Below are 24,914 nucleotides of genomic sequence, written 5' to 3'. Positions count from 1 at the left end.
GTGAAAACAATATAACAAGTTATGTAAAATAAAAATAAAAGCAATAGGCTATGTAATTAAACAACATCTAGTTTCAGCCTATACGGAAATAGCTAGAGAAAGTAATCTCTTAAAGCACAAGGAGATGTGTGATATGTTACATAATTTTTAATGTATATATTGGGTGGAACTTCTTAGATTGTATTATTTTTAAACTGAATAAGATGTTTGCACAAAAAAGAATGCATGAAAAAAAATCAATAGGCTACACAAAAGGATTTTGGTCCCATAAGGGACATGGAAAGTACAAAAATACCTCCAAAACTGGACTGGGTTAAGGGTAAATTGTATTCATCAACAATGTGATAGATCGGATTGGAAAGAATAGCAGAATTTTCATTTGGTCAAATCAAGTTACCCTTCAAAAACATGCTTTTTCTTCAAAGTCCTCAACTTTTATTATGATGATTACTCTTTCTATATTAAATAAAGTAAAAATAAACTGTTTTAAAAATTAAACGTAATCTTGCCAGATTCACGGTTTCCCTAATCTATTTAAGTGTTACCAACTACATGACACCCACCCATCCTACCTTTTCAAGTTACAACACGCTGCCTGTGATCTCTCCGAAGAGCAGAGCGAGCTTTACACTGTGCGACACTGCCACCATGTGGACAGACAAAATACAGCATGCTTTTTTTTTTTTATTGGGCGACAGTACTATGATGTCACTTCCTGCATATGACTTTCCCCGGGAAGGTGAATTTGGCGCGGATTGTTCTGTTGTTGTGTTGCCCTACCGTCGTCGCCACATTGGGAAGCTGTCAGTGACTAAACGCGAAAGGCAAAAACTTAAAGCCATGGCTCCAGTATCAAACACGGATAAAGACATGGACGCTCTGGACGGTGGTAAGTTTCTTTCTTGCGTTGTTTTTTTTGCCAACTTGTGCTACAGGGAATGCGAAGTAGCTAGCTAACACATTAGCTAGCTGGCATCAACACCTGCTAACAGCCTTCAGACGGTAGTACTGAATGTGTCTTTCAAGTCTGTCGACATGGTTTGCCCCTAAAATAACATTTTATCTAATGGCTTCAATGTTGGTCGGGTTTAAAAGAGTACAAGACACAATTAAGCTATAACAGGTTAGCTGTTGGCCGTGAGTTCTGACCGTTGTGCGTGTTTTTGTTAATTATCTAGACTATGTTTTGAGGTATATTACGTGTTGTAGCTGCTCCATTGAATGTGCACTTTCTACACTTAAATTATTTGGGTAAATCACTGACAGCTATGCTTAAGGCCCCGAAATCTACAATTTGTGACTGAGCACCCACGACGTAAGGTTGCCCTCTTTTGACATAGATACATAGAAAACCTGGTGTGTTTTCGCATGATGCTGAGATGAAAAACACTGTGAGGCTCTAGACATGCAGATTTGGCAGCAGCGAAGCGTTGCTTTGGAAAAAGTTAGACAGGTCAAACTGATGCTGCGTCATCATGACAACATGCTCTTCACCTCAGATGACGGGGGTGATGCCTGTGGTCTGGCAAAGTCTCGATCCAGACGGGAGAAGAGGGAGAAGGTGGGGAGGAAGTCTGCACTGGAGCAGCTCAAGAAAGCCAAGAGGGGGGAAAAGGTCAAGTATGAGGTAAGGCAACATATAAACGTTGTTAATGTGTGTTTGCTTCTCCCTGTGTTGTGTTCTACAGCTAGATCCATACTATCCTGGGAAATTAATCACTATTAATGTTTTTGGTCTTTCATCCTTACTTGATATTTTAAGAACATCTTCACTGAACTAGACAAAGGGATATGAAATAGAGGAGTGTTACTTTTGGAGTTAATTTTAAATTGTTTTGGTTGTTGAACTGTCATCTGTAAAGCCAAATCTTAACTGGCTGGATCCCTGTAAATCTAAGAGCCTTGGCCTTTGGGCTGCCTCACCTGTTCTGGGAAAAACATCTTAGAAATATGTTGTTAATTTCTCCAACATCAAGCTGTGTATATTTGTTCCATGCCTCTATTATTGTTTATTTGATCTTTTCCAGGTGGAGGAGTTTACCAGTGTGTACGAGGAGGTGGACGAGGAGCAGTACTCGAAGATGGTACGAGAAAGGCAAGAGGATGACTGGATCATTGATGACGGTGAGCTCCGGTCTCCTGACTCCGAATGCAGCGACGTGCGTTCATGAACTGGTCTGCTTTGGAAGTCCTGATTCCTAATTGCGTCCTTGTCTTTTTCAGATGGTACAGGCTATGTGGAGGATGGCAGAGAAATCTTTGACGATGACTTGGATGATGACGTGGTGGAAAGCAAAGGTAAATGCTGGGAGTAAATTGCTTCACGTGGGGATGGGGAAACAGACAGGTCGGATGTGTGAAAACTTTTTGTTTGTTTTTGTTCAGGCAAAGGAGGCGCTAAAGTAGGGGGCTCAAAGAAAACTGCAAAGAAATCTGTCGTATCCAAGCCTAACACCATCAAGAGCCTCTTCATGAACAGTAATGTCAAGAGGCCTGTGGAGGTGTGTATTCTGGACAGCTTCCTGTAACCTTTTCTGCACTTATTGTACCTGGTCTAGTCCATGCTCTCTCTATTTTTTTTTTCACATTGCAGTGGTTGGAAATGCACAAACCAACAGCGAACCATTTTCTTGTTGCTCATGCAGTGTTGCAATTTTGTCTCTTGCAGAAAGATGTTGACCTGTCCAAAGATGACCTCTTAGGAGACATCTTACAGGACCTGCACTCTGAGGTGGGACTAAGCTGACCATCACTTTCAAAATTACCCTGTACTTAAAGGAATTACTTGGGCCTGTCCCAGAATTATCCGAACCTTTCGTGCGTGCTGAAAATTACATTGAAACCTCTACGAGGTGGTTGCTTAAGAACTAAACTGTACGTAGTCATTGTGACACATTGTCTTCCCTATATCTCTCGGTCCTAACCTCGCTCAATATGTCAACACGATTCCAGAAACCAGCTCTTCTGACTCCTCCACCAGTTGTCATTCTAAAGAAAAAGAAGTCTGTGGGATCGCCCATGAATCCTTTCTCCATCAAACCTCAGACGCCAAAGGTACACTGTGCTCATCACAATTCTTTACCGCATTGATGAGCCGTTAAATTTGAATGGCAGGATCTGTAAATTAGCCTGTTGAAACATCACTGAAATAATCTTGAAATTCTCTATGTCACTCTGATAGCAGGAGTCGTCTTCTGCTATGTCCCTAAAGGCCAAAGGGATTCGAGCACCGCCTGCAGACTCCATTTCCAGGCCAACAGCCCGCGCTCCTCCATCCACGTCTGCGTCTCCTCAAACAAAGCAAAGGGCCGATGTGGAGGAGCTGAAGCAAGAGGAAGGTGAAGAAGGCTTGCAGCTCTGTATCATTTTGCTGTTCAACCACATCACAATAATACAGGCTTAATTTTTATGATAATGTGTTTCTCAGAGAATGACTCTCTGGGATTTGATGGAGTGAATTTTGACGAGCCGATGGAAGTTGGGACAGAGGCGGAGGAGGAGAAGGCTGCGGTTAAAGATGACGCAGATGCTGCACCTAAAGCAGCGTCGACAGTGGCTGCAGTTAAAGTGGAGCCCAAAGCTGAGCTTCAGGATCCGCTTCTTTTGTGAGTTGGTTTATTTTGGTCTTTATTTCTTAATATGCTCTCTACTCCATTGTTTTAGAGGTTGTGTGATTGCAGGACAAAGCAAAGTTCTCTTTAACTATTGTGCCATTTTTACTGGAGTCGTTTGAAATGCTCTTCTTTGACTCTGTTGAGATTTGCATAAAATGTGATTTTACCAGAGTAAAAACACATTTTGTCTTTTGATGTTCATTCGGATCCAAATCTGAGAATTTTGATTCGTAATTGGCAGAGCTATACAGTAGATTCTTATATAGCTCTTGTTCTCATGTGTGAGGTTGACTTTAGTTCTAGTTAGAGGGTCTTTCAAATAATTCGACCAAAGCCAATTGTTTCCACTTTCAGATAATACATTTTTAATTTGATCTATCTCTATAATTTTCCCTCTTATAGGTCCAGCAGAGTTGGAGGCTCTTGGGGACAAGAGGATGAGGGCAAAGTCAGTGAAGCTCCTGCGGAGGTGCAGGTCGACTCCAGTCAGCTCCCGCTGGTGGAGGGGGCAGACGGGGAGCAGGTGTTCCGCTTCTATTGGTTGGATGCCTTTGAAGACCCATACAACCAACCAGGTATGGCGTATTTTACAAATAAAGAACCCGTGCAGTTTGAGGCTTGAACGAATCCCGTTTAGGCTGGTCGAGCGTATTTTGATATCGGACTTTAACTGTGGACTAGGTGTGGTGTACCTGTTCGGGAAAGTGTGGATTGAGTCAGCAAAGTCTCATGTCAGCTGCTGCGTCACTGTCAAAAACATTGAGCGGACCATGTACCTTCTCCCACGTGAAAATGTAAGTTTGGTCCTTTTTCTAACGAAACAACTTGCGCGTTGATTGGCTGCTACAGTATGAAGGGATTTTTACTGTAATTAACAGAGAGCAAACCCAAAGACTGGGGAGGTGTCGGACACACCGGTTGGGATGATGGATGTTTACCAGGAGTTCAACGAGCTCTCTGAGAAGTTTAAGATTATGAAGTTCAAGTCCAAGGTATGCACCATCCGTTGATACGGACCTTCAGGTGTAAATGCACATTTCAGAGAGTTGGTAGGTGAAGGTTTGAACTCGTGTTTGATTTGGGTGTCTCTCTTTCTGCAGAAAGTGGAAAAGAACTATGCTTTTGAAATTCCTGATGTGCCCAGTCAGAGCGAGTACCTGGAAGTTCGATACTCTGTGAGCAGACAGACGCACGCATGTTCAGCATTCCCAGATACTTCAGGCCTACAGATGTATGTTTTGAAAGCACAGTGATGTAAATGTTTTATTTTTGCAGGCTGAGTTCCCTGCCCTGCCGCCTGACCTTAAGGGGGCAACTTTTTCCCACATTTTTGGAACAAACATCTCCAGCCTGGAGCACTTCCTCCTCGGTAGGAAGATTAAAGGCCCTTGCTGGTTGGACATCAAGACGCCACGTAAGCAAGACTTCTACAATATCTCGATTATCTACTTGGTTTTAATTTTTCTTTCAAAAGGAATTTCACATGTAAAACATGTCAGCTTACCACACTTTGAAACACTCCCTCTAAAGTTGACAATTAAAAATCCTAATCCGATGGGCCAACTTTTCCCTTTGTGTCTATGTTAGAGCTGATGAGCCATCCAGTCAGCTGGTGTAAGGTGGAGGCTCTCGCTCTGAGGAGCGACCTGGTCAGTGTGATTAAAGACCTGCCACCACCGCCCCTCACTGCCATGTCCATCAGCCTCAAAACTGTTCAGAACCCCAAGACTCACCAAAACGAGGTCAGAACTTCCTCTTTTTTTATCTTTTTTTTTGTTTTGCCTGAATAGTTTGGTATTGTAAGTAGGAATGCAGAATCGTGTTGGTGCACAATGAAATGTACAATGTTTTGGGTATAAACGGGTGAAATTCTTATATTTCTGCTCAGTGTTTACATTTGCAAAGGATTGGATTTTACCATGTCATCTCTCAGTGGGCCATAAAAGCAAGGGAGGCGAGATGTTGTGAAGGCCAAATGTAATAAAATACTGTATATTAGGCCAAAATGAGTTGGAAAACATTTACATGTGACGCATATGCACAACAGCGATAGTATTACACTGATGCGTTGTTTTATCATAGGATTGAACACCATGGGAACATGAACTTAATCCTCATTTTCCTCTTCAGATCGTGTCTCTAGCTGCACTGATCCACTATCGATTCCATATGGATAAAGCTCCTCCTCAACCTCCATATCAGACTCATTTCTGTGGTGAGTTAATGATGTTTCTACTCTTCCTTTTTTCATTGTTAATGTAACAGAACATTCTCGAGTGTAGATCTAACTGTCACATAAATGCGTAACAGACACACTTTTAGAATAACCATCAGCTGTAAGCTGGAGTTCATATTGACTAACCTTTGTGGACGTGCTGAACAACATCTGATGGCAGTGATTTTTTTATTTTTTTTTTTTTTTTTTTCCTCAGTGATCAGTAAACCAGCTGACTGCATCTTCCCTTACGACTTCAAGGAAGCCGTGAGGAAGAAGGTGAGTGATCGCGCGGCTGTAAACCTTAGCTTGTTGAGCGAGAATGACCTTTCTCTTCATGTCGTCTGGATTGCTTTACGTCAGGGATGTCCAAAGTCGGTCCTCGAGGGCCGCTGTCCTGCAGGTTTTAGATGTTGCCCTGCTTCAACACACATGATTCAGATTAAATGGATCATTTCAACAGATTGTTAAGTTCTGCACAAGCCTGTTAATGATGTCTTGATCTGAATCAGGTGTGTTGAAGCAGGACAACATCTAAAACCTGCAGGACAGCGGCCCTCGAGGACCAACTTTGGACATCCTTGCTTTACGTCATTCAGATCACCTATGAAGTGTTAAAAAAAAAAAAAAAAAAATCCAAAAACAACTTTGCTGTTGCGGAATGTTTGTGTACAAGCATACATTTTGGATCTATACTGTGAGCCTTTCTGGAGCTAATTCTTTTTACTGACTGTATGTGAGGACACCGATCGTGAGACTTTGTCCCTTTGTTAGAATGGGAAGGTGGAGATAGCTGCGACGGAGCGGACTCTGCTTGGCTTCTTCCTAGCCAAGATGCACAAGATCGACCCTGATGTGCTGGTGGTGAGTCTTAGAGCCTGGGATTCCAATTGCATATATTTTGTGTTTACAGTTTTCCTCATCCTCAGAATATCGACTCTTACAGCTGCGCCACATTCAGGCCTCTCTCTCTCTCCCTCTTTTCTTTTCTTTTCTTTCTATAGGGCCATGACCTCTTTGGTTTTGATTTGGAAGTTCTTCTGCAGAGGATCAATGTTTGCAAAGTTCCCCACTGGTCTAAAATAGGACGCCTAAGAAGGGCCAACATGCCCAAATTAGGGGTAAGAAAAAAACGATGAGGAATAGGAACAGTGTGTTGCGTTTTTATGGCACGACGCGCGTGAATAAACATTTCACATCCTCATTTTAGTATACACGTGTGGCTTTTGTGTCCGCAGGGTCGCGGCGCCTTTGCGGAGAAGAGTGCGACCTGTGGCCGCCTGGTGTGCGACGTGGAGATCTCGGCCAAGGAGCTGATTCGCTGTAAAAGTTATCACCTGACAGAGCTCGCTGCGCAGGTGCTGAAAGTTGAGAGAGCCACAGTCCCTCAGGAAGGCATTAAGAATCTCTACAGGTGAGTGAGTTTCAAGCATCACTCAAACAAAATCCTCAGAAACACACGTCTGGTTGTATGTCAGTTGTTAAACTTTGTAAATTGTTTTTCTTTTGCCTTCATAATCATTTATGCACAGAAATAAGTGTTCATTCTGAACTGTGAGCGTTTGTGTGTCAGTGACTCTCCTCAGCTGCTGTACCTGCTGGAGTTGACGTGGACAGACGCTAAGCTGATCCTCCAGATCATGTGTGAGCTCAACGTCCTGCCGCTCGCCCTGCAGATCACCAACATCGCTGGCAATGTCATGGTAACTCACAGCAACGCAGCTGATTACTTTAACAACCTTTGCTACTCTTATTATCGTAGTCGCATACTTTGCTCAATGTCATTGTATCAACACACAAATGACCAATATGATTACGATTGCTTTTTATTCCTTGTTGCAACTCACTTTTTGTAAAATCCAAGGACAGATTCTGAGAAATGTTGTCTGGCTCAGAGCCACTGTGTTTTGTTAAGCTGCTGTGAATTAAAAGCCACTGCTGTGGGTCACCTGGTATACTAATTGTTGGGCTATGGCTATAATAAGATTATAAAAACACTCTTTCAGGACGGATCAAACTCACACTCTCTGGCTCATGAATGTTATTCTCTTCTGCTTCCACCACCTGATACCTCTCTGCCTTTTCCCTGTAGTCTCGCACGCTGATGGGCGGGCGCTCTGAGAGGAACGAGTTCCTGCTGCTTCACGCCTTCCATGACAAGAACTTCATTGTCCCAGACAAACCATCTTTCAAAAAAGCCCAGCTGGAGACGGTAAAGATGCACACAGATGCATGCAAACTTCTTCTTTTTTTTTTTTTTTCTCCACCTTCCAATCAGTTGTTTTACTTGTGATTGCTGCTTTGTTCCTGTGCTCCAGAATGAGAGAGAGGATGATGTGGATGCAGGAAAGGGAAAGCGGAAGAAGAAGGCAGCCTATGCTGGCGGTCTGGTGCTGGATCCTAAAGTCGGTAAGTGCCGTCGGGCTTAGAGACGTACCTTCGTTCACGTCGTGCCGGTTCATGTATTCTTGATCTCTAAATCCCGTACCATTTATCATTTCAGGTTTCTACGATAGGTTTGTGCTGCTGCTTGACTTCAACAGTTTATACCCCTCAATCATCCAAGAGTTCAACATTTGCTTCACCACTGTGCAGAGGGAGGCTCAAAACTCGCAGAAGAAGAATTATGTGAGTAAAGTGCCTCTGCGGCCGACGTACCAGAGAAAAGTTCCACCTTCTTTAAACACGTTCTTCCATGGTAACAGGAGGACGAGGCAGAGGAAATTCCTGAGATTCCAGATCCCAACTTGGAAATGGGAATCCTGCCCAAAGAAATCAGAAAACTGGTCGAACGGCGAAAACAGGTCAAACAGCTGATGAAGCAGCAAGACCTCAATCCAGATCTCTACATGCAGGTACGCACACGTTCACACGCTGTGTGTGCGTCCACAATGACAAACAAACACGCAGGCGAATGACACACACAATGTCTGTGCTCACAACCACAAAAATACACATATTATGAAAGCCAGCTGTGAGAGGAAGCCCTCTCAGATTGTGTGGATTTACTTCATATTTCATTTCTGTCATTTGCAAGTTGGCATTTAAGATGGAGAACAAAGATTTTTCTCTTATAATAGAAGCATCTGGGCCACAAAAGTCAACCATTTGCTGTTTGAAATCAGTTCATCGTGTAAAATATATGTAATGTTTTAGATTAAATGTTTAACGATATCCTGAGAAGAGTAAAATTTGTTTTCATTTGTTCCCAAGTACGACATTCGTCAGAAGGCCTTGAAGCTGACTGCTAACAGTATGTACGGCTGTCTGGGATTCAGTTTCAGCCGCTTCTATGCTAAGCCACTCGCTGCTCTGGTCACACACAAGGGTAGAGAGGTGAGTCAAGTATACACACTGTATACAAACACATAATTAACACTGTGTCCTTTACGGAGATCCGATGTTGTCGCTGTGGAACCTTTGTTATCTAATGCAAATCCAGACTCAAGAAGCACTCCGAGCGCATTCCTCAGTCAAGGCCATAGCCTTGACTGGCACTTATAAAAGTCATCTGGATCTGCATTATTATTATTATCATTTTTATTATTATTTTTTTTTATTTGCACATGCTTCGTCTTCTCATAAAGCTTCATAAAATCCACTTTGGTAGTTTTGGTTTATAGCTCACAGATAAAAAAGACAACAGTGCAATCTGCACTTGGAAGTCCTCTTTAGTCTGTCCTTGATGGAGGTCTAAAACGCCCCTATTTCCATTCACAAGAGGGCGCTGCTATATCATATTCCACACTGATTCACACACTTATGTGCACCTCCTTTCTTTCTCTTCATCATTTCTTTTTATCTTCTTTTTTTCTTTCTTTCTTTTTTTTAGTCCTACCTCAGATTTGTTCCTCTTTCCCCTAACAACCTGTCTGTTGTCCTCTTGCCTCGTGCCCTTCTGTGTTCTAAAAATGACCAGTCATTCCAGTACATTATGCCAGAATAAAAGACCCGATTTAGCGTCTTAGATATTAATAGCACTATGTAAGCATTTTCCAATAACAAAATACCACAGACGCATCATGAAACTTACACTCTCTCCATGTAAAGTCTGATTGTGTAAGGTCTGATAGGCATGCACACTCAATAAATTGGTGCAAAGCAGCATGTGTACTGGATGACATAAACGGCTAAAGCTGGTATTGTAACTGAACACCTCACACACACACACACACACACACACACACACACACACACACACACTACGTCGGTGGTAGTACTCATGTTCTTTTAATGAGCTCTAACAGTACAAGTCCTCAGCAGAGGCATCAGGCTTTGCCTCAGGGGAGTCCTTCATTAAGATCCCCTTACACAGTCATTGTGTTCCTTAATAGAGGGCAGGGCAGTAACTCACTGTGCCTGTTTGTTATTTTATCAGTCCATTTGTGCCTCTAGTCATGCTCAGTGTTCGGCTGACAGAGCTACATTGTTAAGTTGTGCGTTTGATTCACTTGTCAGGTGGGAGTTTCTCTTCCTTAAACTTACTGCTCGTATCTGTCAGCAGCCATAGCTGGACGAGTTAATTACGGTACATTTTACCTCCTGCTTGCTTTACTTGACATAGGAAGCATCAGTGTCTTGGCCAAGAACGATACACATCATTATCCGAAACGGTGACGTTTTTCTGTACAAGTTGGCTCACCGAATGGATTTGTTTACACGTCTTAATTAATTGTTTTTGGAGTCTTAATCAACCAAAAGGTAGCGCAGTAGCGTTACAAACGGTGAGTTTCACAGCCAATTTATCCCCAGGTTTCTTTTTTTAAGCCTGCAGTGTGTAACATTGAGAGCACTCTTGGCAGAAATGTTGATGAAGTGTTTTCGTTTTGAATTAAAGAATATTTTTGAAACAGATTACGTAACAATATAACGATTCACAACGATTCTGAAATTGTTACATAATGTGGTTTGCTCTGTTTGCCATCCCCCCCACCATGCCATGTAACTACATGAAGGAACATACTGTGCACAGGTTAAAAAATATTTGTGATTTTATATAATGCAATTTTAGGGGTGTTTGGGAAACATTCAGTCGATTTCATTTTGCAATTACAGCCGCTACAAGTTGCTACGTCCTACACAGCGGACCTTTCATGAACTTTTTGTTCCAAATTACCTGACATTCTGAAAATTGAACTGTCACCAAACCAAAAGCCGTAAGAGATACAAATGTATCAGGGGCCGCCGTGCTGTGCATTCATTAGTACCAGTTTAATGCTGCCCCGTTAAGACAGAATATACTGACTTCATTGCTTTAAACACAACTGAAATGTAGACCAATCAAACTGCTGCTGTCCTACAGTAGGTGCATTATTTTTTGTGCAGGATATCTGGAGTAATCTCCAAAAATAACACCGCTGCTTACAACATGGGAGGAAAAAAGCCAAATTATGAAACAAAGCTGAAATTGTGGGTCCAGCCATTATCGGCCTAGACTTAGCCAGGACTACCTCAGTGGCTGTATAGTACTGGTCATGACTCACTGATGTGGTAGAATGCTAATAACTGACTGAAAATAAGCCAGATTCTAGGTTGTCCTGTATCGCAGGATTACGAGTGTTTAGAGAGGCTTACAAGCAGTCCTTCAAAGAGCAAAACAATGCACAAATCCCTATAGTGAAATTAAATCAAATGAAAAGATGCTTTATCCCAAAGGGTAATCACATTGTTGCATTATTATTATTATTATATTTTTAACTATCATTATAAGCTCTCATTATGCATGCTGATTGCTGGTACATTTAGCTTACGGTAGGAGGAACCTACGTCTAGGTCGTATGCTAGTCGTAATTTAGCTTGAGCATCAGGAAGCAACTGATTTCATCACAGAGAGGAGTATGTGCACTGGACGCCCTTGATTATTTTTGACGGTTTTGCATCAGCCAATGTCCTTGTCCACTATAACGTCTTTTCGTTACAATTTCGAGCACTTTGCTGCAATCAGTATTGTTTAGCTGCTCTGCATTATACCCTGCAGTGTTTGTTGTTTACCCCACCCACATTGCCAAAATAAACACTGATTGGCAATATAATGCAGGACACTTCAACAGGAACTGGAGTCTCCAAAATGACCATACAGTTAGCCCATTCGGACTTGAGGCTACCCTCTAAAAAACGAGGGTTTTCTAGAAGACTAAAAAGCATCTACTGGAACCTCCTTTTTTTTTTTTTTTTTTTTTTTTTTTTTTTCTCTCTTTAAATTTCTCATCCTCTGAAGAAACTACAAATGTGAAACAAAGGTCCTTTGACAGTTTTAAACCTTTTACCTTTTATTTTGAATGACTAATTTTGCCTTCATGTTTATTTAATTCAGATGGTGTATATCTATATTGCTGCAGTATAAACTATTATTAAAGAAATCCTTTTGCATAGATGGATAACAAAATAAAATGAGATAGAAATCAGCTTACAAATATTTACTATGTTTAGAAATCTTCAGAGATCTCCATGAATGGATAGAGGTGTTTTCAGCTGATGCCACTCACAGCATCGGCAGGTAAAGGCCTGTTTATGGTCGGAAACCAGGTCGTCTGCGTGTGTGTCGCAGTTAACGCAGATATGCCCCCCCCCCTTCCGCAGACTCTCTGGTGCACCTCCCCAAAATTGTAACTGACCGCAGACAGTGACGCAGATATCGTCGCAGGGAGGAGAGAAAGGAGGCCTCTGATTGGTCAACTCTACATCCGCTCTACACTATGCGTATTTCCGGTTTGCTAACCGACTAATGGTGACGCTAACCGTGACGATTCTTTCGCCTCTCTGCCAGCTCCAGTAGTAGCAATATTTCTTCTATTTCTAGATCGATCAGCTGCATCTCAATCAAAGTGCGCATTCGTCCAGTCGCCATTGTTGTTAAATGACCTCCGTAACCGGAAGAGAAACACGCCACCCACCACACCCACAATCCTAGTTTGTTCGTGATTGTCCCTCTTGCGTTGTGGCGTGGAATTAACATAGCGCAGACCGCGCTTCAAAATTGGGCATAAATCAAAAATAACTGCGTCATACCTGCGACAAGCTCACTGCGACACACTGCTGCGAGAGTATACATGGCCCTTAAGACAGGTGAACTCTAGACAAAATGGACAGGAACTCATAGCCAACAGTTCGACATCGGGGATACAGAGGCGCTCCCTCTCAGTGACCAGGATTACACCATCTGCTGTGAAAAATCATTGTAATCCGTCCTCTTTGTTAGGTGTTAGTCTGTCATGTAGCCACGACTCGGTAAAAAAAAAAAAAGAAAAATATATTTCCTTCATTATATTCCTGCTGCAGGGAACCAAGCTCATTCATTTTATCTGCCAGTGATCTCTCACTTCCCACAATGATCGATGGAAGGATGGTTTAAACTTCCTCTTTTCTCTGTTTTGTTTCTGTTTTGTATCCTTGACATATCCTCAAATCATCCAGACCTGGGGTTCCACTCCAGGCATTATTTTATCAATATTTATCCAAGTTTGATATTTTTATCAGTGTTTTTTCAATCAGTTTAAAAAAAACAAAAATGTAAACAGTATCTGCGTCGACGGATAAAACTATGCTTTCTCTTTCCCTTCAGTTTATAAAGATTTAAATAAACTGAATGTTAAGCACTAAAAGAAGGCAGTTTATTTATTATCGGATTGTTGTATTTCAGAGCATTGGTGTTAGCTGGCTGTATCTAATACAATTTCGGCTGAGTCTATTTGCTAGTAGAGGTTCCAGAAACACGAAAGCTTCTTTTTGAAAGTGAAAGCTTGCTTTGCCTCCAATGTTTTCCCAATGTTCTTGGGTTACCCAGTGTGCCGAGGGGACTGTAGAGAGATTGGATTGTGTTCTGCTGGAGCTTTACTGCATTAGTGCATCACACACGGTGAGACGTGTTATGAAAATATCGCAGAGATGCGCATCAAAAGGTCATCAGTCAGATCTGAACGCAATGTGGGTTGAGTACTCAACTTGTGCCTCGACTTGCTGATGTAGCAGGAGATCCCACTTCTCATGATCTTAGTGTTTTGTTTACTTTGTATCTATGATCCTGGACACAACTCTATTTATACTGCATGTTATGTGTGTGGGTAAAGCAGTGCATCGGCACAACACACCCGCTGTTAAACCAAGCGGATTGTGAATAAATTATCCGCAAACAGCATGTCTTGGTTTCTACACATGCTGTTTTTGGATAATTTAGTACTTTGGAAATCAGCATTTTGACATTTGTTTTTGTTTTAAAAACTGTGTCAAATATCTTAAGAAATCCATAAAATCTACTGATATTCTGCCAGGTGCCGGATTTATTTATTTTTGGTTCTCCTCGACAGAAAAAGTTGCACTAAAGAGCATTTTTTCCAGTACCTGAACTGTCACACTTTGACTGTGTGAATCCTTAGTGGTCCAGGCAAGGCGCCAAACAGCAGCAGCAATATCATGAGCAAAATGAGCCAGTTTTCCTGAATTTGCATGGAGAACTTAAAGTTAATAGACCGTAAGCCAAGTAGTTCTCAGTAGTCTCCAAATGCAGCGAGCCAGAAAAGCCAGCTGGCATTTATAGCTGCATTTCTAGTGTATTTGTGGGTATTGCCATTTGCTCTCCTGCCCCCATTTTAATCATCACATTTGCACTCTACTTTCATCTCATGATTTAGGAGGCTTTTTATTTTTATAATTGTAACATGTACACTGATCACCACTCTGTCCGCAGTGTAAATCCACCTTCCCGCCCCTCTACGCCTTAAACCTCGTCCGTTTGGACCAGTGTACAGAGTGAATGTGCATGTGTCCTCTGTATTTATTGATTGGCTTAGCTCTCATATTTCTCTCACTCTCATTTTAAATTGAGGCCTAACCCCCATTTGGCAGTGTGGGTCAGCCCGGGGGACTCAGTGGTTTCTCAGCCATGGGACAGTTCACATGAGTGGGGGGGGGTGCGCTTGGAGAGGGTTGACAGACCCTTGGCTGTGGCTCCTCTGGTCAAATTTGCTAACTCAAGAGGGATGAAAGCCCCCCACTTATCTCTTCTCCTGACTCTTGTTTGTGTTTCTTGGGTATGTCTTCTGACTTTTTGCCTGATGGGTATCAGCACACATATGCATACATCAGTGCATGTGCTACTGGCCGAACTCTGCCCTTTGTCGGCAGACCATTTGTTGTGGCCTACTCTGTCCTGGTATGTGTGGGTATTAAAGGGAGGGATGATGGGTATTAAGAGGAAGGTGAAGGTTTAGGATTACACAGTCGAGGGTCCACTACAGATTGATGTCCCCCTCAACCCCTCAGCGTTATTTTGGGTTCTTTTGTATGTTCGCCAGAGAACAGTTGAGTGCAGAGGAACAGATATATGAAACAGACATCTTCAACACGTGGTTATAATGGGCTGATGAATATTTTTGTCTCAACAGGCAAATCTACTACTTGTTAATGGATCTTATAATCACTGGATGGTTTTACCTGACAAATGAAGAGAACTGTGAAGTAGGGAAATTTAGAAAAAAAACTATAAAACTTATTGGCTAAGATGCAGGAAAGGCTATAGGATTTGGCTGGTTGCTGATGTTAATGTTTGCTGTGTGAGATCATCAAAAAGTGCTTCACTTCAACATGCAGCTTATCTCTTTCGGTGTCGTTCCAGATTAATGGGGACGTAAAAATGATTCAGACACACGAAGATCCTTTATTTTTATTTTTTAGTTGTGCGTTAGTGTTTATGTCCTCTTTAACGAGTGACGTTAACAGCACAGGCCGGCGGAAGCTGCTGATTGTTGTGGATTGCAGATTGGTTTGACCTTTGTCCCTTTTGCCAGCAAATCTGACAACCATTAGCAGGTGTGTGTGGGTCTTAGGATGAAAGCCATTTTGTTGTAATTGAGTCTCTGTCCTTGTGTTTAAAAACAGCCTGACGGGAGCTCGTCTTTGACATTATTGGATGGCATGCATAGAGAAGGATAGAAGCGGGCTTGTGTGACAGATCTGAGGGTGCGGGGAGGTCAGAGTTTGGTTCAGGTTAAGCTCCTGTATGTACATGTGTGGAAGTGGTTGTAATGAAGTCTAAGTAAATGTTGTTGCCCCTTGCATCCCTCGTTCAGGTTCCATATCATTCCTCTTGTCTCAAGAATGACGAACCATTTCTCGGAATTAGACGCAAGAATACCTCCACCATGCTATCACGTCTCATCTGTTGCCTCATCTGTCAGACTTTGCGACTAAACATTGTTGGACACATTTCTTTCATTCAGGGTCTCAGTCCCTGCCGCTGTCTCAGAATCGCAGGATCGTATTTACATTTCCCTGAATTAGATGTAAGAATATAAGCCCGCTTTCGCTGATGTGCATTAGTGTGTCTGCACATGCATGGTGGCGAGCTCGTCAAGGGAAACGAATGTTTCCAAGGTCCCGCAGCCTTAAAGAGCCGGCTTTACTCCTGATAGGACTGGACTTAACAAATAGTCACATGGGAGCAGCGCTGCTATTTTGGCTACATTAGCTTGTCTGTTAGGGCTGACCGTGGAAGGGACAAGAGTTTAGAATTCAATCGACGACGTTAGTAACACCTACTAATGAGGCCATGTGACACGGAGCTAATGGCAGGGATTACAATTGATAATGGATTGATCTGACATCTGGTGTCTTTGTCAGGCCTGCTGATTGTTGTAAATGAGTGGATAATTAGTAAATGGTTTTAACCGACTTAACTGAAGTTACATATACATGTTCAGTTCAATAAAACTTTAAAGATTCTAAAAAGCAAACCAGGAAAAGTGACCGTCGAAGCTCCTTTTCTGCATTCCAGGGTTGATGCAAGTGTTTTCAGACTAACACAAGCGCCTCGGATGCCATTTTCTGAGTAACGTAGAGCAAGTTTAGCGCTATAATGAACACGTAAATTACTTATTTGCTTGACACCATGTGAAAAATGTATCTGTGCCTATATGCCAGGGGAGATGCAGTGGCATACCAGGAGATGTCCTTTCCAGCGTTTAAAGTACCACATTTTAATTGACCAAACAACCGGAGGATTGTTGGCATTGTCGAGTTATTTTCAATCAAAGCCGGCATTTGCGATCTCAGCCGGTTGTATTAAATCAGACACAGCTTTACAACCGATTGACCTTTCTCGCAACAGACACGAAAACACAACTGTGGCATCTGCCAGGACAGGTGCCACAGTGTGTGTGTGTGTCTGCCTGTGTGTGTGTATGTGTGTGTGCTTTGCATTTATGTATTCTTGCATGCAAGTGAAATCATTTCAATGAAAGAACAATTTTGTACTGTCTGTGGGTTTGTATGGAGCTGAGCGTAGATGAGATTTAAACTTATCTTAATCTTCGTGTGTGTGACTGTGCTGAAAATGTATGTATACGCGGGCTCAAGCGCCTTTGTGTGTTGTGCACATGTTGCCCCCACCCCGCTCTGACAGTGGTGTGTTCTTCCACATGTGCTATTTCAGTCGGCCGACTGTCATCCCAAAATGCTTTTCAGCTGAGTGCTTTTCAAAACAATCGTCAGCGGCTCAGGCTCTTTTCTTTTTTTTTTTTTCCTTTTCAAAAAAGTGGCTCTTTGCCACTGAGGTTCAACATGTCGCTTCTGAGCTGCTGATTAGCAGAAGGGTGAATGGTATATATGAATAAACTTTTATGTTGCAATATGTCCACAAAGACACGATTGCGATGCAATTTATGTCATTTATTTATTTTTTTTCAGTTCATCATAAGCCGCTTTCGGACTGTAGGAACCTTTGGCAGTTCTAATAACCTTTTAATCCGCGGGGCCGTTTTCTCCCGTGTTCGGACATACAGGAACTCGGGGCTTTCTCCCTTAGTTCCTATAACTATTTAGCTCCTTCTCCAAGGTCGGGTCTTTTCATGGTTCTATAGAACACATCTGACGGAGGTGTTTGGTGGTCGGTAGCTACGCCCCATGTCATGCTATCAAGGCTGAAATGTTTCCTCATAGACACAGACACAACCGGCGGGTGTTTAATAAGTTAAACTTACACTGGTCTCATTTGTCTGCGGCGCTCTGCTCTCCTTTCTTCCTTCATGAAATGAAAAAGTATCGTCTCCTGACTCTCTCTCTGAGCTCTTCCAGCCTCGATATTAGACGCCTGATGTGATCGTCCATGATTAATATCACCATCATGCAGACCATAAACACAGTGGCCTCCCCGCTCTCCATATTAGCTTCTTGGTGGTGTTTTTTCTACTCTCCTTACTTTTACCGTTTTGTTTTGTGTTTGAATGTAGCGCTAAACGGCTAACGGCTAACACGTCACTGAAGCAGACGGCTGCACGCGGCGCATCAGTCCCTATCAGGTCCCGACTCGTGTGAATGCAGACTGAAACAGTTCCGCAGGGGAAGGATAGTTATCAGAACGAAATTCGAGGAGGGTAGTTCTGATAACTACTTTCTTAGAACGGTCTGTCCGAAAGCGGCTATTTTAAACACTGCTTTGATAGAGGGTGCTTGTGTGTGTCAATGTGTTTATTTAAAGAAAACTAATAATGAAATTTTACTGTTTTAAAGCAGTTTAAGACATTAAGTTTACACGGTGTAAACACACCATTTAAGTTGCCTTTCCTGTTTAGTTGGCTTTTTTTTTTTTTTTTTTTTTTTTTTTTAAATGACATAAAAACATCTCTCCGGGTACTCTGGCTTCCTCCCACTGTCCAAAAAATCATGCATGTTAGGTTAATTGGCATCTCTAAATTGTCCTTAGGAGTGAGTGTGAGCGTGCATGGTTGTTTGTCTCTGTGTGGCCCTGTGATGGACTGGCGGCCTGTCCAGGGTGTACCCCGCCTCTCGCCCATTGACCGCTGGGATAGGCTCCAACCCCCCCACGACCCGACCGACGGATTCAGCGGTGTATAGATAATGGATGGATGGATGGATGGACATAAAAACACAATCAGTCATTTAGGTGTTTCGTTGTTACGTGGTGATGGCTTAACCAATGTCTGTCGATGATATCACATGTGTTTACATGTGTCTGAGAAAGTTGGTTTGCACGCGCCTCTGCAGCCGCGGTCAGGCTGCAGCTGCTCTGCTGAGGTAAGGGAAGAAAAGCGAGCCCTCGAGCCGTCCTGGCTACCCTCCTGAAAAGGAAATTGTCATGGCTTGTCCAACATGTTGCTATATTTAGCTGTATTAAAAAAAATAAGTATTTAGAAAAGTTGCCAACAATGAGGAGATATTGGAAGTAAGTCTGCAACTCACCACGTTTCTCAAAAGCGCGTGGCATAGCTGAGGAGAAATTCGTGGGAAATGAGGTGTCTAATGCAGCGTCAAAATACCACATTGCGAATGATTTTGTCCTTTTTCATTTGTCTGCCTATCGTTCCGTTGGTTTCGTCCTTCACTGCAACTCGCAGAAGACCAAATGGATTTCATGATGAGGAAGAGGGGGAAGTAGATTATTTAAAATTGACTTTAAAACAAGACACAAATCTCGAATAGACCAACAAAAACCTTGGCAACAGCTGGGAAAATCTAAATATCACAACATGGCCTAACCACTCGCCTGTTAGCGTGACGGGGTGCAATAACTCACAGCTAATGGATGCAGCTTATGTGCTGGCACGCAGATGCACGCGCAAAGGCATAAGACATTGTTAAAAGCACTAAATGAAATGTGGAATACAAGCTGTGAAAAGTCACGGCAGACAATGGGATGGTGTTGTGTTAAGGGGTTTTGTTAAAGCATCAAACCTCAAATCTTTTGCAGTCTTTCCAAATGAAGCTGTTCTGGGAAAAAAATTTGTTTGTTTTTTGTTTTTTTCTTTCTGTCTTCAGTTGCACGAGTCAACTGGACAGTTCGTTATTCCTCGTGGGTTCGTGCTCCTGAAGTTATCGCTCTTGATCACTTTGCAGCAGCTTTGATTGTTACAGACTACTGTGGCACCATTTATAAAACTGCAATTTTCTGGTGCCCCGAAGCCCGTGTCCTTGAGTCTCGGAGATTTTTTTGGGTCCATTATGATTTTAAAAATGGGCTGCTCAAAAGAAAAATGTCAATCGTAAGTTGGACTGCAGTCGTAATGCAAGACCACTCCACAGCGCTCGTACTTAAAATGTCGTATTCAAGTTGAATGCATCTGGAAAAGTTTCTGTTCTGCTCACAAGTCCTTTGTCATGATCCCTCACTCCGTGGGAGCACTTTTCAATGAGCTGCTCAATTACTGTCCAGTCTAATTACTGTTTATTAACACCAACGAGTCGAGTAGGGAAAGAGGCAGGGACCTTGGAAACGTGAGTGATGTCCTATGGTGTGAGGAAAGGAGCGTTTTACCGGATTTATATACATTTACAGAGTAGGTACTAGGTAAATTAAGTCAATTAGTGAAGAATGAGCTGGACTGGTGTTGGATGTCAAGTGAAATCAGATGAATTGTTGAAATAATTTAACACAACATTGTTCTTTGTCACCGTTTCATTTTCGGGCCATTAAGCCTTTTTCTACAACAGTTGATGTGGAGAACATGGGTAGAGACTGATGAATCACATCGCCCTCTCTAAAAGGGCTCTCACAATATCGGGAATTTGTATCGAGTAATACAAACCTTCTGTCATGCTTTTTCAGTTGCGTGGCCCCGTATGAGCGGCACGCACCGCGGTGACTAGTGCAGTCATCAGGGGGAAGAACAACACACAGACACTCTTTTCAGCCCCCTGGGGAAATGTGTTTGCATTGGTCGGTATAGTATGCATATGTCGGTATGTGTTCAAAGACGAGCACTGCCGAACACACGCCGTCAGTTGGGCGCATTCCAGCGTCATGGTCAAACGACTTGTCTTTCACGCAGTTCATTCCTTAAAGCTGTCCGTCCTGCTGGAACTGACAGCATATGGAAAACCTGTCTAAATGAGTCCACACATCAATTACATCAACGTATTCTCACCTCGCTTGCCCTTTCCCACATCTCTCCATTCATCACCTCTCCAGCACTTTTTATTCTCATCTGTTCTCTGACCACTCCAGCTTTCCCTCCCAGCCTTTTTTTTCCCGCTCAGAGTCGTTCCCTCAAGCTTTTTCTTTGTTACAGAGAAAATTAAACTGATTACAAGAAATAGGATTTTACACCACAATGATCAACAATTCTCAGTCTGATATCACTCTGCTCGATTAAGGTTATTTTAACCTTAAGGTCCTATATTTTTGAAGGACATCTCCATGTCCCCTTTGATTATAAAAGCAGGTTTAATCCACAGAGGTATGTAATTTAGGTAGTCATTAACTGTTAAAAAGAGGTGTTAGAACTTCGGTAAGATTGTAATCCCTCATCCGTTGGCAATATTTTTGTTGATACACCATGTTCTGCTTGTGTGTGTTAACTACACAACACTGCACTCGCTGTGTGTTGTTGTGGTTCACGTCACAACTTTCTTTAATCACTAAAAGGCTTTTGCTTAATAAAAGTTGCATCATTTTCAAAGGTTTGAAAATGTCTCGGAAATTAAGGTGGTGCAGGGAGCTTTTGTCGGCATTAAGATGTGTGTCATCGTCTTCTTTCTTCCTCTCCCAAACAGGCAGGCAGGAGTCGTTTTGTCTGCGTCAAAGCTTAGCAGCACAATTCACAGCATTTGTGCTTAGGCCAAAATTTGGGTGTGGGATTGTGTGTGTCTGCGCGTGTGTGTGTTAGCGGTGAGACCTTGACCTTGACAGTGGCTCCTAACGGAGGAGGCTGTTCTGTGAATGACTCAAACTCCCCCCGCCGTACAGTGGTATGTAGCAGCCCATAAAGCATGCTTACGTCCCGCTCTAGTTTCAGGGAGTGGAAGCCTGATCCCGCCCCTTCCTCACACTCTGAAATAGCCACGTCCTTGTCCCCACATAGAGCACAGTGTGAGTCGGGGGGTGTATATATATGCCTCTGTGGTTGATTGAGGAGCAGATTGCTGGTGACAGGTCACACCACGTTCCATCCCTCCGACCCCCCCAGATTAGCGACCTTAGGCCCCCTCACTGCCCTCCCTTTTCTCTGGGCCCCCACCTGTTAGAATCCCTCTGCTGCTTTCCTCTTCTCCTGCACACACACACACACACACACAGAGTGGACAACTTGCGTTATCGGAACTCTCTTATTTCTCCATCACTCACCCTGCTGGTTATAAAGGCTATTACGAGTCATTAGGGTGCATGTATGTGTGTTTGATGGTGTGTTGCTTGGTGAGGAATGTGTGTGGGTTGAAAAGACGCCTGTCACAGTATGCGCTCATAATTGCCCTCTTAGCCAATTATTCCCCATTTAAAAGCAAGTTACCTGCTCTGCTCCCATGTCCACTTGAGTGAGTGCTCACACACACACACACACACACACACACACACACACACACACTAAAGCAAATACACACAAATAACATTGAAGGTTAATATTTAATCATTGTTTGTTTCTGAGTGATTTGTTTGTTTACTGGGATTGTGTATGTGTTGTGTTGCTTGCTGTTGGTATCGTTCACACTGTAATGTCTCCTCTCATCCTCAGATTCTGATGCACACCAAAGACATGGTTCAGAATGTGAGTTATTATCATCGTGTTCTGCTGAGTTTATGTATCATTTCTGTACACAAGACAAATTCATAGAATGCTAAAAGAAAGAAAAAGTGACATTGTTGACATCCCAAAAAATGCTTTAGTTAATGAGTGGCACAACAATTTCTTCACGTTGTCACTTTTGATTAGTATTTCCCTGATTAGTTTATGCGTGGCCGGTAATAGACAGTGAAATGTATTGTTTCATTATCGACACTCTGGTGGAAACTTATCCGGCTGCCCTGTTGCAGAGTTAGAATGCGTAGCCAGGTCTGAGTTCTGTTAAGCTGCTGAACCCTAGCAGCTTTTCTGAATCTCACGAGGTTCACGCTTTGTGTTTTTAAAAATCGTGCAGTTTTAATGTTTGTTCTCTGTATGCTGGAAACTGGAGGCTGATTACATTTTTGTCTGTAATTTTGTTCGTGACTCAGATGAGTCTGGAAGTCATCTACGGAGATACTGACTCCATCATGATCAACACTAACAGCAGATGTCTAGAGGAGGTCTACAAACTGGGAAATAAGGTTTGTGTCCCTTTTGTGTTTACACACACCCCCACCCCAGTGTTGTTGTCACTGGCTTTCTTTTAGGTGTTACTGTGTTTTGTGATGTGTCTGCGTATGCTTGCTTTGATGCCAGATAAAAGCAGAAGTGAACAAGCTGTACAAGCTACTGGAGATCGACATCGATGGTGTGTTCAAGTCGCTGTTGCTGCTGAAGAAGAAAAAATATGCAGCGCTGGTAGTAGAGCAACACGGGGAAGGGCGATACACTGTGAAACAGGAGCTCAAAGGCTTGGATATCGTCCGCAGGGATTGGTGCGACCTGGCCAAGGAATGTGGCAAGTACGTTAGATTAGCCTAATGTGGCACTATAAAGGCTAATGTTAACATTTTGACAGTCTTCTAGTTGGTAACTTTCTGGAGTGTTATTATACAAAGACCTACGAGGCAATTTGAGGGTGTTCACGAACTTCAATTACAGTCAATTGTAAGTCTTTGTTTTGCGTAATGAAATGTACTCCTTTTTTTCCGTACTTCTAGTTACGTTATTGGTCAGATCTTGTCAGACCAGAGCCGAGATGTCATTGTTGAGAACATCCAGAAACACCTGGTGGAGGTGGGAGAAAAGGTAACGGGTGGAGACATACCACTCAACCAGTACGAGATACACAAGGTGAGGACCTGGCTGGATTCTGCGTCCATTCAACTCAGTTCAATTTTCAAATCAGTTTTATTCATATGGTGCCAAATCACAACAAAAGTCATCACAGCGCACATCGTCTACGTTTTCTGGCAACATTTAGACTATAAACTGCCACTTTGAGATTGATGTTTTGTCTTGACTTCTCATCTCATCACAAAAACAAACAAAACAAAAAACAGGCACTGACAAAGGATCCTCAGGACTACCCAGATAAGAAGAGTCTACCTCACGTCCATGTAGCTCTTTGGATTAATTCACAGGGTGGTCGCCGAGTCAAAGCTGGAGATACAGTTTCTTACCTCATCTGCAAGGTGGGCGTCAGTACTTTGTACCTGCAATCAGTGTTACTTGTGTAATGCACTGGAAACGAATTTCTCTTTCTCCTGTAGGACGGCTCCACCTTGGCGGCCAGTCAGAGAGCCTATGCTCTGGAACAGCTACAGAAGCAGGAGGGTCTCAGTCTGGACACGCAGTACTACCTGGCCCAGCAGATCCACCCCGTGGTTTCCCGCATCTGTGACCCCATCGAGGGCATTGACAGTGTGCTCATAGCTACATGGCTGGGTAAGTTAATTACAGGTTGATATCTGACTGTACAAGACGTTGACTTGAGGAGTGTCACGTTGCTTTATGCCTCGGAAAAAATGACAAATTATACTGATTAGCATTCAAAGAAATCTAAAGTTCAAGTACGTGTTGATAATTGAGATGAAATAGGGGTGTTGTTGGCATCACCTTGCCTCACTTTGTGAAATAATTTAGTTAAATTAAGTCTCATTTGCTGTTTCAACACGGTGCAATTCTTGTACTAATTTATAGATAAATATTTGTCTTGCCGGTTTCAATAAGCTGTAACCAACAAATACCTGATATCACCAGTAACCTTGTTGTGATGGTATTAGTCATCATTCTTTTTATAAAGCCTATTGACAACTGATATAGTGAAACTTCATTTCTTGTCAGACATGAGATCCATAACATTAACTCCCTCATCAATCTGCTGAAGTAATGCCATGCAGTTAACGCTCCTCGAGGCTTCATTCAGACGTGCCCTCAATATTAAAGGAGAGAGCCATGTGGCTATATTTGCCACTGTAACTTTTTTTTTTTTTTTTTTTTTTTCCCCTGTTCGTTTGGCTCAGGCACTGTGGGAAAAGTACACATAGATTCTCCATCAAGTGATGGTCAGGAAAAACATGGTAACAAAAGTTCAAACAGCACTGGTATATATTCAGTTTTGCAATCTGTCAGAAACACAGAAGACAAAATTAAGACCCACTGTTATTGTGTGTCTGCAGATCAGATGTGGGCTGTGTTGAAAGTTCTATACATACAGTAAATGTTACCAGGTCTGACCTAATCCAACGACCAACG

At 42.6% G+C, this 24,914-nt stretch overlaps 1 protein-coding gene across 2 annotated transcripts in view; it reads left to right on the top strand.

The window, feature by feature from the left end:
- The first annotated feature begins 686 nt into the window (after positions 1 to 686).
- The window catches only part of pola1 (polymerase (DNA directed), alpha 1), a 52,420-nt gene continuing 28,192 nt past the window's right edge, over positions 687 to 24,914 (top strand). The window contains exons 1-32 of one of the 2 annotated variants that reach the window (XM_075452494.1): positions 687 to 889; positions 1,500 to 1,627; positions 2,028 to 2,124; positions 2,224 to 2,298; positions 2,386 to 2,501; positions 2,669 to 2,731; positions 2,953 to 3,054; positions 3,185 to 3,338; positions 3,428 to 3,605; positions 4,017 to 4,189; positions 4,296 to 4,408; positions 4,493 to 4,606; positions 4,715 to 4,789; positions 4,890 to 5,028; positions 5,202 to 5,356; positions 5,745 to 5,829; positions 6,047 to 6,108; positions 6,604 to 6,693; positions 6,834 to 6,950; positions 7,068 to 7,243; positions 7,403 to 7,532; positions 7,922 to 8,041; positions 8,148 to 8,238; positions 8,333 to 8,457; positions 8,535 to 8,684; positions 9,043 to 9,165; positions 22,287 to 22,319; positions 22,766 to 22,858; positions 22,974 to 23,179; positions 23,378 to 23,510; positions 23,720 to 23,851; positions 23,930 to 24,104. In XM_075452494.1, coding sequence (XP_075308609.1) covers positions 703 to 889; positions 1,500 to 1,627; positions 2,028 to 2,124; positions 2,224 to 2,298; positions 2,386 to 2,501; positions 2,669 to 2,731; positions 2,953 to 3,054; positions 3,185 to 3,338; positions 3,428 to 3,605; positions 4,017 to 4,189; positions 4,296 to 4,408; positions 4,493 to 4,606; positions 4,715 to 4,789; positions 4,890 to 5,028; positions 5,202 to 5,356; positions 5,745 to 5,829; positions 6,047 to 6,108; positions 6,604 to 6,693; positions 6,834 to 6,950; positions 7,068 to 7,243; positions 7,403 to 7,532; positions 7,922 to 8,041; positions 8,148 to 8,238; positions 8,333 to 8,457; positions 8,535 to 8,684; positions 9,043 to 9,165; positions 22,287 to 22,319; positions 22,766 to 22,858; positions 22,974 to 23,179; positions 23,378 to 23,510; positions 23,720 to 23,851; positions 23,930 to 24,104 — 3,910 coding nt within the window. In that variant the 5' untranslated portion in view covers positions 687 to 702. Of the gene's footprint in view, positions 890 to 1,499; positions 1,628 to 2,027; positions 2,125 to 2,223; positions 2,299 to 2,385; positions 2,502 to 2,668; positions 2,732 to 2,952; positions 3,055 to 3,181; positions 3,339 to 3,427; positions 3,606 to 4,016; positions 4,190 to 4,295; positions 4,409 to 4,492; positions 4,607 to 4,714; positions 4,790 to 4,889; positions 5,029 to 5,201; positions 5,357 to 5,744; positions 5,830 to 6,046; positions 6,109 to 6,603; positions 6,694 to 6,833; positions 6,951 to 7,067; positions 7,244 to 7,402; positions 7,533 to 7,921; positions 8,042 to 8,147; positions 8,239 to 8,332; positions 8,458 to 8,534; positions 8,685 to 9,042; positions 9,166 to 22,286; positions 22,320 to 22,765; positions 22,859 to 22,973; positions 23,180 to 23,377; positions 23,511 to 23,719; positions 23,852 to 23,929; positions 24,105 to 24,914 lie in introns of both variants that reach the window. The other variant, XM_075452493.1, reaches the window with a different exon arrangement.

This window comes from Odontesthes bonariensis, chromosome 20 (genome assembly GCF_027942865.1).
Source record: "Odontesthes bonariensis isolate fOdoBon6 chromosome 20, fOdoBon6.hap1, whole genome shotgun sequence".
Classification (NCBI taxonomy): Eukaryota; Metazoa; Chordata; class Actinopteri; order Atheriniformes; family Atherinopsidae; genus Odontesthes; species Odontesthes bonariensis.
The sequence above is the reverse complement of the archived record's forward strand: the minus strand, read 5'-3'. Positions and strand labels throughout refer to the sequence as shown.